Source organism: Lactuca sativa, chromosome 5 (assembly GCF_002870075.4).
Source record: "Lactuca sativa cultivar Salinas chromosome 5, Lsat_Salinas_v11, whole genome shotgun sequence".
Lineage (NCBI taxonomy): Eukaryota > Viridiplantae > Streptophyta > Magnoliopsida > Asterales > Asteraceae > Lactuca > Lactuca sativa.
The window spans coordinates 358,287,034-358,301,479 of NC_056627.2; the positions used below are offsets into that span (position 1 = coordinate 358,287,034).

Here is a 14,446-nt window from a genome sequence, read left to right on the forward strand (position 1 = left end):
CTTGAGCATACTCAGATATCGGGGCATCTGAGCCTGCTCCGAAGCGAACTCGGGGCAAAACATCGCCCTCCCAATAAACATCCTGGTGATCTCAGTCACCGACTCCAAATCCTGCTTCAGCTCAAGGAATTCCCGAGCCAATCTCTCCTTTTCATCTCGCGGAACATAGCGAGTACTGAACATCTTTATGAATTGATCCCATAAAACCGCAGCCCTCTGCGCATCGGAAAATGACCCCGTGGTCAATCTCCACCAATCCTTCGCTCCTAGCCTCAATAGGTTCAGAGCACACCTCACCCTCTGATTAGCAGGGCATAAACTCGTGGAGAAATACCCCTCCACGTCTGATAACCATCTCATAGCAACAATCGGGTCCTAAACTCTATCGAATGTGGGAGGCTTCGTACAATAGAAGTCCCGATACTGAAAACCCCGACTAGCTCCTCTCTTTGCCGTTGCTACAGCCGCTGTAACTGCCGCGGCGGCCGTCTCTGCGAGAACCGCATATCTCTCATCAAACTACTCAACCGTGGCGGTCCTGATCGACCCAAACAATTCTGGCGACTCAGCCCGTAACAATGCAGCAACCTCATCACACCGGATCTCGCGAACCTTCGCGTCCAACTCGTTCGTGCTCGTCTGATCGATAACCTCAGACGGTACCGATCCACCCGGAACTCGCTCTCCAGCTCCCGATCCCGATCCGGATCCACTATCATCATGCCTCGAAATCTCCATACTGAAGACACCCTACCAATCTCAGACACTTCCCAAAATCCTGGGATCCAACTCTCGCAACCCTACCCCAGAGACCATGGTTTCCCTGATACGCGTATGGGTCCTGTGCTTTCAGTAGTACGGGCCCATACTACCTTCCACACCTACCCATATTTGTATGAAGTACTACCACAATACCCTAGGGAACAAGCATAACAACTATCAACCCCCACCACTAGAGGGACACTGAGAATATCCCATAAGGGACCCTAGGCTACAGGCATCACAAATCAGGCAACATTATCATGAATTCCTGAAGATCCCTAGCCTAACTCTAGCATGCTGTTCTATCAAGCTCAATAAAACAAATATCACGTATGGTATCTTGGGGTTACTTACTGGCTCCGGCTGATCGTACCTCCGTGTCCTCCTTTTACCAAATTTGAAAACCATTTTAATTTCTCATTTTAATTTCTCTTTTTAAAATCCTCCTCGATTTGAGACTGGGGTCACACGAATGTTTCCCCAATTCACTCAAACCAAGGCTCTGATACCAACTTGTAACATCCAAAATTTCAAAACAATTAAAACTTTTCAAAATCATCCATTTTATTAACATTATTACAAAAGGTTTTCAATACATTATTTAACAGAGTAATTTCCCAGGTTCATATCATAAAACACCAACGCGAGGAACGGTACGATCACGCCTTTGCCTTGCCACAGACTCCTGAGAACCTGAAACATAAAACCACGACTGTAAGCCCGAAAGCTTAGTGAGATACCCCCAGAATACCAACCACATATACGCCTTTCCAGGCCCTGACCTTCCGGTCCTCAACACAACATAATCGCCTTCCGGCCAGTAATATATTGCCTTCCGGCCCATAACATATTGCCTTCCGGCCCATAAGCATACAATGCATACATAACATAACAAATAATCATATAGCAGTTCATAGACAACAATCGATCAACAGATCACATACCATAGCATTACTCTAAACAAGATACCGGTCTGGCCGGTCACTAGCATAACATTACCCTATGAATCAGTCAACATACTAAATGCATACATACGCCTTTCCAGGCCATGACCTTCCGGTCCACATAGCAATGCCTTCCGGCCCATAACATGTAATGACAACTACCCGGATTTCCATCCGATACAAGGGTCGGCCTTGGTGCCATAAACCCTAACGATATAGTGAGGATAACTCACCTCGAAACTGCCGACTGAACAGATAGCTCAAGCTGCTCCGATCACTGATACGATCTCCACCTCAGGACAGCCACCAATGCACTGAACTCAAACAATAAACAACAATTACCAAAATACCCCTGGAACCACTGGTAAATCCTTGGTCAAAGACAAGGTCAAAGTCAACCCCTGACTGACCCTACTCGCCGAGTCAACCCTATGACTCGCCGAGTCCCCATACTCAGAACTTCACTTAACCCGCGACCTAACTCGCCGAGTCACCCCAAGACTCGCCGAGTTCAACGACTCTGAGTCCACTCGCCCTTGACTCACCGATTCCTTAAGATTCCCTTTCTACACGTCGAGTATCCCCTTTTTACTCGACGAGTTCCTCCTGGAAGAATCGCGGGGCCACCCCGACTCAACTCGCCGAGTCTGAAGAACAACTCGACGAGTCCCAGTTAATCTTCAAGCTACTCGCCGAGTCTGAAGAACAACTCGGCGAGTCCATGTCATGCAGACGAGCAACTGCTTCCTGAATTACGTATGGTCCCGAGATATACAATCATGGGACTTTCTGGAATTCTAAACATCTTATTACTGGGGTATAAACGTCTGGGTAATAGCATAATAACCCATCTATTCACTAAGTGGGTTTCATAAACCCTAGATTCGTATACACATCAAAATAACAGAAATGGTCCGAGTGTTACCTGAAAACGCACTCTCTGTGTCCCCCAAACCTCAGGACTCGATCCTCCTTGATATTCCTTTGGCCAAATTCTTCTTCTGCTTGCCTAACAAGTTCTTCCAAGTTCCAATAGCTTCCTCCCTTGCTCTAGACGTCCACAACGATTAGGGTTCTTCTCAATCGACCAAAAGACGGACAATGACGGCCTAAGGGGCGTTATATACGATCCAAAACCGAACGGTTAGGGTTTCTGCTGAACAGCGTCGACTCGCCGAGTCCATATCTGGACTCGTCGAGTCCAGTCGCGAACCCGCGACCAAGTCTGCGATTCTACTCGGCGAGTCTAGGCTCCAACTCGCCGAGTCCCCTCTTAAATCACCCCCAAAAACATAATTATATCAATATCTGAAATTCCGGGCTGTTACATATTTATAATTAAGTAATATAATTTAATATATAACAAAATATTATAAATATTAAATATTACATTTAAATTATAATTAGTAGATAAAAATAAACTAAAAATGTATAAATATATACACATAATAACTAAAACCGACAACGTAAAGTTCATCCTCATTTGAGAAAAATGAATAGGATAACCCCATATATGGTGTAATCCTATTCATATCCTTCAAAATAAGGGAATAAACTATGGAAGATTGAAAAAGAATAGAGGAAAAATGAAAATAAGAGTGGGAGATACTCTAATCATAATTAGGTGTTGTTTGTTTTTCTGAGACAAAATGTTTGTAGTCTGCGGACCATATCTGCAAACCTCTGCAGTGGAAGAGGTGAACCAAACGTCTGCAGTCTAAAAGAAGAAGAATGTTTGTTTTTTAACATCTACAGAGTATTAGAATAAATTAAAATCTTAAATTGTTTTTTTTTTTAAACTTAAAAGTTTTTTTTTTTTGATAATTTTATGACTTCATTATAGATATTAACAAATATAAATTAATTTTTATGCATTATTGTATAAAAAGTGAAAATAAAATGGTAATTATTTTATATATTTGATAAAAAAAACCAACAAACTTTGGTCGTAAAGTTATATCTAAATATTGTAATTAGGGATAAAAGAACTTAACACATGAAAATAAACTTTGATTTTAAATGAAAATTTTCAAAGTTTTTATTTTACCTATTCAATTACATCAATTAAAAATCGATCATAAATATTTTTTTCAAGAAATGAACGATGTTGCATTAAATAATGTTTTATAAAATTTGGTACAAAAAAATATAAGACAATATTATGATTTTTTTTTTATATCTATATAAACACCTCCACAAAGTATTATTGTAATTAAATATTTATTTATAAATTTATCACAAAGACCATGATTGTGTTATCAAACATTTTTTTCTTTTAAGTATTGTAATTTTTTTTCTAATTTATTTATCATAAATAAAGTTAAAATAAATCTAAGTTAAAAAAAAAAAGTATATGTTGTTTTAGGTTAGAAGATGTTTAAAGACTCCGGTCCACGTCTGCGCCAAGAAGAGGACGTCTAAACATTTTTAGGTCTGCAGTTTTCAAAGAAACAAACAGTCTATAAAACCTCGCACGTGATCTGCACGGCACAGACAAAACACAAAAGAGACCAAAACAAAAAACAAACAACAACTTAATCTTCAAAGAATTTTAGAATGAAAAAAAAAAAAAAAACTTCAGTAAAAAATAGTCTGCAACATAGGTTCTATTTGGAAAATAGATGGGTTGTGAAAAAATTATACCCATATAAATGTATACAAAGAAACACAACATATGCATTTCAGTGCTCATAGAATTTCACAGCTTTCAATGGCGTTTTCTTTTTCAAGATATGCTTTCGGTTTCTTGATGTTTGTAGTGGCATGTTTTACAATTGGTAACTCACAACCCATGCTGAACTCAGTTGAGCAAGAATCAGTGTACCGAGTGCTTGAATCGCTCAACTCTGACGTCCCATGGCGGTCTCTCTTCCCTGACGATCTCTGCTCCTCCGCCCCACACGGGGTCGTTTGCGACTACGCAAGCGTCACCGGAACCCTAAACATCGTCGAGCTTAGTTTCGGGTACGTTTCCGATTTCAACTCCAACCCGACCTGCTCACCAAACTCCACTCTACTTGACCCGTTTCTCTTCTCTTCTTTTCCCCACTTACGTAAACTCTTCTTCTACAAATGCTTCACCCAACAGCCCGTTTCTTTACCTGATCTCTCACGGGTTGGTTCGGTTCTTGAAGAGCTTGTATTCATCAACAACCCAACCCTTTTTGGTTCATTGAGTGACAACATCGGTAACATGACTAGCTTACGCCGGTTGATCATCACCGGAACGAAAGTTTCCGGCAAAATCCCGGTTGGGTTTGGCGAGTTAACAAATCTAGAAGAAGCTACACTTTCACGAAACAGTCTCACCGGAGAAATTCCGGAAAATGTATCAAACTTGAAGAAACTTAAAGTTCTTGACCTCAGCCAGAATGGGTTCAGTGGAAATGTTCCGGGAACAATAGGAGGATTAGAGAATCTGTTGAAGCTCGATTTGAGTTCCAATTATTTTTCCGGCGAAATCCCGGAGACGATGAAGGGTTTAAGGGTTTTGGAGTTTTTGGATTTGAGTGATAACGGATTGGTGGGTGGTGGGGTGCCTTTGTTTCTGTCCGAAATGAGTAAACTAAAGGGGGTCTACTTGAGTGGGAATGAATTAGGAGGGGTGATTCCCGACATATGGAAGAACTTGCGGGGTGTTAACGGAATTGGGTTATCAAGAGTAGGGTTAGTCGGGGGAATTCCAGTTTCAATGGGGGTATTTCTTGGAAATTTGAGTTATTTGGGTCTTGATAACAACAAGCTAACAGGGGAAGTCCCAAAGGAATTTGAGAATTTAGAGTTATTGAGCGAGTTGAATTTGAACAACAACAATTTGAGTGGGAAGATACCCTTTTCTGTAGGGTTTATGGGTAAAGTCGGAGGGAAGTTAAGGTTAGAAGGGAACTCAGAGTTGTGTGTGGATGAAGGCGTAATTAATTCATTTTACAAGGTGAAGATATATAACGCGGTTGAAAATCCCAGATCTGCCCTTGTCTATGGGTATGGCATTAGCTCTTCAAGGAGAGTTGGTGATAGTACATGTTGTTGGGCATTGATTTTGGTTTGGGTGGTTGTTAATTTGTTATGATAGAGACGATTTTGATGTAGCTAACAAACCAAATCAAACCAAACACATTTTGTTATGTGACTTGCAAATTGCAATGGGAAGAATGTAATTATAGTTTGTCACGATATTAATTATATAGTTCGTTTAGTAGTGATTTTGAAAATTAAACGACCAAATTAGAAAATATACAGAAATTAATTAATTTTGTACAAATCTAAGATATCAAAATACATCATAGTTGGATGACTTGTTTTGTTGTTATTCTTGATCGGTGATGTCGTCTGGTGCTTTAGACTTTGATACTTTTGATGCCTCATCACCTGACCCATCCTTTGGTTTCTTTTTCCGGGTCCTTTTTGGGACTTCGGGCAATGCCTCATCCCGGGCGTGTCGGCCTTCCGCACCGCGTGTGTGGTGTCTTCTGGGCTGCCTTGCTTTGGTTGCCTCTTTGCTCTCCGAGTTCATATTTTCCACTGATCGATGCCGGCGATGTCTTGCTTTTATTTTGTCTCTTCGAGACACCTTTTGCCCTGAATCTGTAAAAAAAAAAACAATAATCGTCCCATTAATAGCTCTGCTAATTTTGTAACATTTGAGAAATTGAATTGGGAATTAGGAGTTAGGGTAATAAATAACCTTCAGAAACCCATTCAGGGCCATCACTTAGGTCGGATGATGCGAATTGATCAGGTGTACCATATCCCTTCATCTGTACCCACAACAAAAAAAAAAAAAAACGGGGATGAAAGATAATACAAAAAGATAGAAACAAGGATTGGTTGTTCATGTTCATAATTCACACCAAACATATTTACAATTTACATGCATACATACCCAGCTGGGGGATTCTTGTGCTGGTCCATCACATCCTACATGAGCCAAATGCTTTACATCTGTGGGACCACCAATTTGTATTTCTTGTTTTTTGTCTTCCTCTGCAAAATTTTCAAATTCTGTTATTATCCTAATCCTATAATAATTTATAATTTATAATTAAAAGGCAGGAGAGAAAGAGACTACTGACCAAAAACTTGAGAGATATATCTGAGGCCTTTAAGAAGCCCTTTCACCTTCATACTACCCATCGTTGGAGGAATTATGATGATCTTCAATTTTATCAGGATGGGGTCGGCTGACCCCATAAAATGTCAAAACCCAACTCAGATATATACAATACAATACAATACCAAAAATATAATGGATTCAGATATAATAACCAGGGTGATTGGGGAACCCAGAAAACAAAACAAACAGATGTAATTGGGTATTACAATCAATGAGAAGAAAATAGGAAGAAGCTTGGGATCGACGTATGCATGCATGAAGCATAAAAAATTACCTTATCATTAATTTATACCAATTCAAACTAGTGGACAAAATTTAGATGTAAATGAGAGGTGGTTGAGAATTGAGATAGATAGATAGATAGATAGATAGAGGGAGAGAGAATATAAAATATCCTTCTCATTGGCTTGTACTCTGTGCATCTATAGTTGCAACTTGCACCAATTTTATGTCAAGTAACAAAAAAAAAAAAATACGTTTTATATAGATGTTGATTATAAGTCTTTAACAGATCATTAACTGAAAATGGTACACATTCATAAAAGCATATATCATAGTCTCTTCTTCCTCAATCAGGTTTAACAAGTGAGAACCAACAACTTTATCATCAGTCAATGTCATTACTTTGCTTTCATATCATCCAGACCAACGCTAGCCTGCATGATAAAATGAAAATCAAACAAATTAAAACCATAATTTTCATGGAATAAATTACAAAAAAAAAAATTAAGTTTTATAATAAGATGATCTCACCAAGAACTTGTGGTTCTCTTCAAGAAGAGGTGTGAAAGTTGCACAAAATTTTTCAATATCAGAATTGATGTCACCTTTCCCACCCACAACATCCATGAACTTCTTCCTATCTGGAGCAAGCTTCATTGCCACCTATGAATCCATTTTGGAATAAGAAATTGGAATAAGATTAATTTATTATTATTAAATTATAATAATGTAAAGAAGTAAATAGATACCGTGAAAGTTGAACTGGCTAACCAGCCATGGTATTTCTTGAGTGTCTTAGTGTAGGCTTCAGAACAAACTTGTGACATGCTCCAATCCTTGTGCTCCATCAAATTACGGAATAAAGCTACTATGAAGTCCATTGCTCTGAAGGGTATTTTGGGGTTTTTAATTATTTGTGATAATATATAACTGTGAGGGTAGAATCGTAAACTCACCTAGTTAGCCACAATAGACCATTGGTGCAGCTGGATGAACCATCTGCTTTCTTAGCTTCAACCTCAACCCGAACCATACTGTATAGTTTCTCAAATTCAGATGGGTTGGATAGATACTTGTTCTCTAACCTCTGGTGGAAGAGAAACAAATAACCAAATATATATAAGTGGAAAATAATATATTAATATATAAATCAAAATGAAGGGAAAGGGAAAGGGTTAACACTTACTGTTATGTTACCACCAACATCAGTTTTGACAAGTGCCATAGCTGCTCCGAAATTGTCTAGCAGCAGATGATAAGAGAATTAGAATGAAGGAGAAAACATCATGACAAAGTAGTTGTTACTTATAAAGCAAAACCTTACCAATAACAGGTAATATCTGTTTGCAGACTTCCAAGAAAGGTTTAGAAAGCATTTCGCCTTCTTCAGACTTGACATGTTTCATTCCTTCTAAAGCAGGAGTAAATACTGTCCCTTCCATCTTCAAAATTGAAATGACTGCAACAGTAATTGATATGGGTTAGATCAAATGCTTAAATTTGCTTCTTTTTACTGTAGACAGTTGGAGATGAAAAGCAGAAAATGTAAAATATAAGCAACAAAGCACAGCACAATCCTTATACCACACAAGTTTTAAGTTTCAACTTAAATGCTTATGAAAAGCCACATAATTCACCTGAGTAGAGGATAGTAATACAAGAAGAAAATAGTCAACTAAATTCTAGAAAATGAAGTTGATGTATATCACAAACCATAATTATAAGTCTAAAAGTCTAGATTATCATTAGTCCCTGTGTTGCAATTAGGAGCACAAAAACTCTATGTGAAGACTGTAAAACCACAATCCCTACCAGCAACAAAGATAAGCACAGCTACAAAATTAAGTAAACACCAGTTACAGATCAGGATACTATTTGATCCTTACTTGAAACAGTGTGCAACAATTTGGATCATCCAATTCACACTTTATAAAAGCCGTATGACCAAATGCTTCAATAACTCAGCTGATCAGAGGATTTACATTCAAATCTAGCTATATGACCAAACGAATCATTAACCCCATAGATCAGAGGGTTTACGTTTAATTCTAGCCATATCACCAAACGAATTACAGAAATGAGGTCAAACACATGCAGAAAAACAGCACAGACAATCTAGAGCACAAACGAATTACTACAAAATTGAGGCAAAACGCATGCAGAAGCAGAACAACAGCACAGACAATCTAGAGCACAATTGGCAAACGTAATATCAGAAAAAACTTGCATAAATCAAGAGAAACATATACGTAGAGAAAGAAATTCGATCCACAAACCCTAGATTCATATTATCATGGAACTCAATTTCAATATTTTCAGAAGAATGCAAGTAGATCTGAGCACAATTGATTAATCAACACAAATACAAATGTATAGATCATCATCGTGAAAAGAAATTAAGTACAGAGATCTGAAGATTCGAAGAACCTTTTGCTTGCAGATAGTTTAGCTTCAAGTTCGCCTACAACAGACGCAGTTTTTTTCTCTTTGAAGTCTCGTTGACAGTCAATAACGATTTTACTAATAAGCTTCACGCGGAAACCGATCATAGAAAGAAATTTTCAAATTAATCCCCTAAGTTATTATCTGTGACATTCACACCCTTAAATTTTAAATAGCTTAGTTCTTTTGACACTTACATAATTACAGTTTACAGTTTACACCCCCCTTTATTTTTGCTGACTATGGAAATTTATAATGAAGAACTGTTCGAAATTCAAGTGCATCCATTATTAATTTTTTGAAAACGATTTTTTTTCTCTATTCTTTCACAATTAAAGATATTTCCCTTGTTTGGCTTTGGTTGTGGTCATAAATTTAATGAAATAATCAGACTGCGTAATTAGTCTTGTTTGGTTATCATTTTTATTTTACTTGGAATGTGCTATCCTCTCTTTCCTCCCTCCCTCCCTCTTGGACTTTCAATTTTTTGTTTTTGGTTTTCCTACACAATTAGTTGAAACTAGATCCCGCAAAATCGATCGAACATGTCGACCTAATCATAAACCCAAACCAAAATTTAACAGTTCAATACATTTAATTAAAAAGTTTAGGTTAGAATTAATTATAACAATATGACAACACATATAAATGTATATATTTATTTTCATTTTAGATTCTGTTCTTTAATTTGGCATTTATAGAATCCTAAACCTATTAATTGATAGTCATGTTCTTTCTAAATCGTACCAATTACTGAGTTTGTAACTTTTTTTATCATACATGTAAACTGTAAAGTGTGAACTTCATATGGGTCAACCCAAGTTAACCCATTAATATAACATATCATGTTAGAAAAAAAAATTATGATTGTGGGGCGAGGGTTATGGACACGTTCATCCATTTGAGCTGCATCTTAATGATACAAATATACAACCCATATCTTTACATTACATAACATTACACACATTCTCTCACGAACACAATGAGACCCACGTGGGTACATGTGATGTCAGTCCTGCTAAATTATGCTAACCCTGGGAAAACTTAGCACAAAAAATACATTTATCTCTAATGGACAAATATAAAAATCAATAATCACACAACAAATACAAAAAAATTAAATTCGTGACCTATATCTTAGCTGCCTTGAAACTCTTAACTTTCAGGAATTCTAGCCTGAAACCATAAGTAGTCCAGCATTAGAATCATAATATATAAATCAAAACTGCATATGTGTATATATGTATGAGTGTATGTAAGGATGTGATGCTTGCCTTGTTTAGATACTTTTTGTGAATTTTCAGTGCTTCTGACAAAGCTTTTTTAGCATCCAAGCTTCCCGTTATATCACCCATGATCTGGAATCATAAAAGTCATAAATGGTCTTAAATTCTAGGCCAAATTTCAACCAATATACTTTATTTTTTTATTTGGCAAAAAATTCTAACAAATACTTATATGATTTAAAGAGAACCTGAGCAACATCATCTAGGCCCTTAGCCTCATTCAAAAGTTTCTTGTTTTTGGTTTCTAGAACACCTGCAACCAAGAAAACAGCAAGAAGACTTTTTTGATCTGTGCGTCCATTCTTCACGTTTTTTCTCTCATATTTTCCATACTGTTGAAGCATTTTCTTGCTTAATTTTGTTGTTACAACAACTTCACTCGAACCATTTGAAGCATAATGAGCAAACATGTTTGGATTATACTCCATGGCCCACATAACCTGATTTCACATTTTTAAACAAAAACATCATCTTTCATCTTTCCAACTTCATACAAAAAAACAAATGAGTAATAATAATACTAATATAGATCTCTTTTACCTCCCATAGATATAACGCATCTACAAAAGAAAATTCCCTTCTGAAAAGCACCATTAGCATACGAATTGCAAACAAATATTCTCCACCATCCAACCCCTCTGATTCAAGTAAATTAAATAAAAAAAATGTTGTCGATTTATTTAAAACTTAAAAAAAGCTTTTACAATAAATAGCAGATGAAAGTTGAAACATGATAGTACTTACCAAGGTGTTGATGAAGCTTTGGGTCAACAACTCTCATAACTTGTGAAAGTATGCTGAGTTGTGATTGCACTCCCATAGAAGTTGCATTAGACCTGAAATTTTCCCTCTTTATAAAGGAAACCAGAGATTAATCATTCCCCATAAAGAAAATATAAAATATGTATATAAAATAAAGGCATACTCATACACACCACTCTACGCATTGCATGCTCAAAGCACCAAAATGCATCTGCTTCTTCTTCCAAAAGAATAACCATTGGGGAACATATATCATTCATTCCTGTTTAAAATTAAAAATCACATGAGTTTTATGTCCTACAGTTGTTGTGACAGAAGGGTATATATATAGTGTTTCTCACCTTGAACATAACCAATATCATCATCTACCCAAGTATATATAGCAAGAACATCCCATAACTTGGCTTGATTAGCTTCATTCTCATAATAAACAAGAGAACGATCTGTGCGTACTACATCCAAACCTATCTGATGCAAGCTCTGTTTCCACTGAGTCACTTTCTTGTCGGAATCGGCATCAGAATCTGCCAATTCCATTCCATTGTCTTCTATTGGTTTTCCATCATCATTGACTATTGGTGACATCACAAACTTCCCACTACCAACAATGGGTGCCATCTTTTTGCATTCCTCTTTCCATGAAGCATATTGTTCCCTAAAAACAAAAATAACATTTTTACTAAAATGTCAGTGTACAATTTGATTATCAGAAGAGTAAAACATAGAAAAGATTAGAGATAAATGGCATATGTAATTAATGTACTTTACGTGTTAAGTGAAGAGACTACTACCTCCTCTTTGCCCTGAGGGCTCCTCGTTCCTCAGACGTACTGTTGGGATCATAACACCCCAACAAAAATTCCCATACTACCCCTTTAATTGATGGATGAATGCCCTGGAATGATATAAAAGAAGAAAAAAGATTACTATGTCTCTACCCCTATTTGTATCCTCCTAAGAATATATCCATATTTTGAAAGTTCAATAAAAAATTGGGAATTTGATTGTCTATTATAGGTTTTCAAAAATTTCATTCTTTTTGAAGTAGAAAATTGTAAATCTACAAGAAAAACAGTACCCCTCTTTGTATCCTCCTAAGAACACCAGCTATATCCAAATGACCATCTTTATCAAATGCAGCATTCCATCTTCTTTCACTTAAAGTTTTCCCAACCTGAAACAGTTAAACAATCACCAAGCTTTAAACATTGTGACAGGATTAGTAAAAATGAAATTTTAAAAAGCATATCTAAAAGTAGAAGAATCCAGATACAGAAATTGCACAACAAACGAAAAAATTAACAAAAAAGCAAGCGATGAATTTTGAACAAACCTTGGGTTTGAAGCGGGTCTTCGGAACAAGTTCTTGGCACTCTGGCCTAACCGGAAAAAAATCTTCCATATCGCCATTTGCATTAGAACTATAAATTCTCTTCAACATAAGACAGAGCTGCAGCTAACACGCACAGAAATCACACCCGATTAGACGCCAAAAATCAATCACCCTACCCAATTCATAAACCCATACATAAGCTTAAAAACCCTAATCAATGATTTCTTTTTAGTTTCCAGTATCTATACTAACAACTCAAGCTTACAAATTGTGTAATTTCAATCCACTTACCACCAAGAATATCACATAGCTTATCAATTCATGACAGAGAGAAGCAACAAGGATGCAAATAGACTTAATTTCTGTAGAAAATTCTTAGATATGAAAGGATTCGCGCACCTTGTTTCAAAAACTTTATTGGGAATTGTGATGAAATTCCGAATCCGGGGATATATAACAAAATTTCCGATGAGACGAAATTTTCTTGGATTTCAACAGCGATTGATGGACCAGAAACATGAGAATTAGGCGACCAAAATGATCAAAATACAAATCAATTTGTATATTCGAATGATTTGAACCTGCTTGCATATGGTGGTTTGAATAAAAAATTAAAAGTTATTGCTGGTTTTTTTGTGTTTTATCTGTCTTTGAATTGAACCCCTCAACTATGTATAAAACCAAGTCGAACCCTTTAAGCTATATAATCGTATCATTTGCATTGAATTCTTTTAAAATAAAAAAAATATCCCTTAAATACAATAATTACAGAGTGTTGGATGACTAAACATAATGTATTAAAGATATAATGTTTAAAACTTAAAAAAAAAAAAAAATTGAATTAGGAAAAAAGAAACATACGACAAATTTGTTACATCATAAACGTGTATAGTATAAGTAGTCAATCAACAAATTACAAACTCAAAAACTAACTTTTTTAAGTTTTGAAAATATATCACTTTATACTTTATATTATATATTATATTAGATTTCATAGCTTTTAACTTTAAATGGATATATATATATATATATATATATATATATATATATATATATATATATATATATATATATATATATATATATATATATATATATATATATATATATATATATATATATATATATATAGGGTTAGGTTCATTTGAGACCACTTATATTTTGTGAGACCGTGAGACGCATTTGTTTATTTTTTTTATTTTTTTTTATTTTTTTTTATTTTTTTTAGTTAATTAATGTTCCGAAAATAATATTTAAAAAAAGAATTTTTTGATTTTTCCATTTATTTTGCATTTTAAAATTATTTTTAAATATATACAGTGTAATATTCTATTTAGAATATTTCACGTATTTTTCAAAAAAAATAGATTTTTTTTTTATTTTTTTTTTATTTTTTTTAGTTAATTCAAGTTCCGAAAATAATATTTAAAAAAAGAATTTTTAGATTTTTCCATTTATTTTGCATTTTAAAATTATTTTTTAGAATATGTCAGTGAAATATTCTATTTAGAATATTTCACGTATTTTTCAAAAAAAAAACGGATTTTTTTTTATTTTTTTATATTTTTTTAATATTTTTTTT

The 14,446-nt window shown here is 35.5% G+C and overlaps 4 protein-coding genes across 7 annotated transcripts; 1 reads left to right on the top strand and 3 right to left on the bottom strand.

Annotated features, from left to right (window-relative positions):
• The first annotated feature begins 3,886 nt into the window (after nucleotides 1-3,886).
• LOC111891555 (protein TOO MANY MOUTHS) lies at nucleotides 3,887-5,871 on the top strand. The gene has a single exon (XM_023887603.3). The coding sequence runs from the start codon at nucleotides 4,381-4,383 to the stop codon at nucleotides 5,773-5,775; it is 1,395 nt and encodes a 464-aa protein (XP_023743371.2). The 5' UTR covers nucleotides 3,887-4,380; the 3' UTR covers nucleotides 5,776-5,871.
• LOC111891557 (CRIB domain-containing protein RIC6) lies at nucleotides 5,850-7,124 on the bottom strand. The gene is made up of 4 exons (XM_023887606.2): nucleotides 6,779-7,124; nucleotides 6,589-6,689; nucleotides 6,391-6,463; nucleotides 5,850-6,290 (listed from the first exon to the last, which is right to left on the bottom strand). The coding sequence occupies exons 1-4, from the start codon at nucleotides 6,894-6,896 to the stop codon at nucleotides 6,013-6,015; spliced, it is 570 nt and encodes a 189-aa protein (XP_023743374.1). The 5' UTR covers nucleotides 6,897-7,124; the 3' UTR covers nucleotides 5,850-6,012.
• A 151-nt stretch (nucleotides 7,125-7,275) lies between these two features.
• On the bottom strand, nucleotides 7,276-9,600 carry LOC111891556 (glycolipid transfer protein 1). 2 transcript variants are annotated; one of them, XM_023887605.3, is made up of 7 exons: nucleotides 9,469-9,600; nucleotides 8,366-8,500; nucleotides 8,228-8,283; nucleotides 7,998-8,128; nucleotides 7,791-7,926; nucleotides 7,573-7,704; nucleotides 7,276-7,475 (listed from the first exon to the last, which is right to left on the bottom strand). In XM_023887605.3, exons 2-7 carry the CDS (start codon nucleotides 8,481-8,483, stop codon nucleotides 7,440-7,442), a joined length of 609 nt encoding a protein of 202 aa, XP_023743373.1. In that variant the 5' UTR covers nucleotides 8,484-8,500; nucleotides 9,469-9,600; the 3' UTR covers nucleotides 7,276-7,439. The 2 variants fall into 2 exon arrangements, with proteins under 2 accessions (XP_023743373.1, XP_023743372.1); XM_023887604.2 differs by having other exon boundaries at nucleotides 9,446-9,524.
• Nucleotides 9,601-10,364: 764 nt separating this feature from the next.
• On the bottom strand, nucleotides 10,365-13,519 carry LOC111891559 (rab GTPase-activating protein 22). 3 transcript variants are annotated; one of them, XM_023887609.3, is made up of 11 exons: nucleotides 13,264-13,519; nucleotides 12,865-12,987; nucleotides 12,610-12,705; nucleotides 12,323-12,426; nucleotides 11,873-12,186; nucleotides 11,705-11,793; nucleotides 11,514-11,619; nucleotides 11,310-11,407; nucleotides 10,958-11,209; nucleotides 10,758-10,841; nucleotides 10,365-10,659 (listed from the first exon to the last, which is right to left on the bottom strand). In XM_023887609.3, exons 2-11 carry the CDS (start codon nucleotides 12,970-12,972, stop codon nucleotides 10,639-10,641), a joined length of 1,272 nt encoding a protein of 423 aa, XP_023743377.1. In that variant the 5' UTR covers nucleotides 12,973-12,987; nucleotides 13,264-13,519; the 3' UTR covers nucleotides 10,365-10,638. The 3 variants fall into 3 exon arrangements, with proteins under 3 accessions (XP_023743377.1, XP_023743378.1, XP_023743376.1); XM_023887610.3 differs by having other exon boundaries at nucleotides 13,156-13,519; XM_023887608.3 differs by having other exon boundaries at nucleotides 12,865-12,981; nucleotides 13,264-13,518.
• Nucleotides 13,520-14,446: the final 927 nt, after the last annotated feature.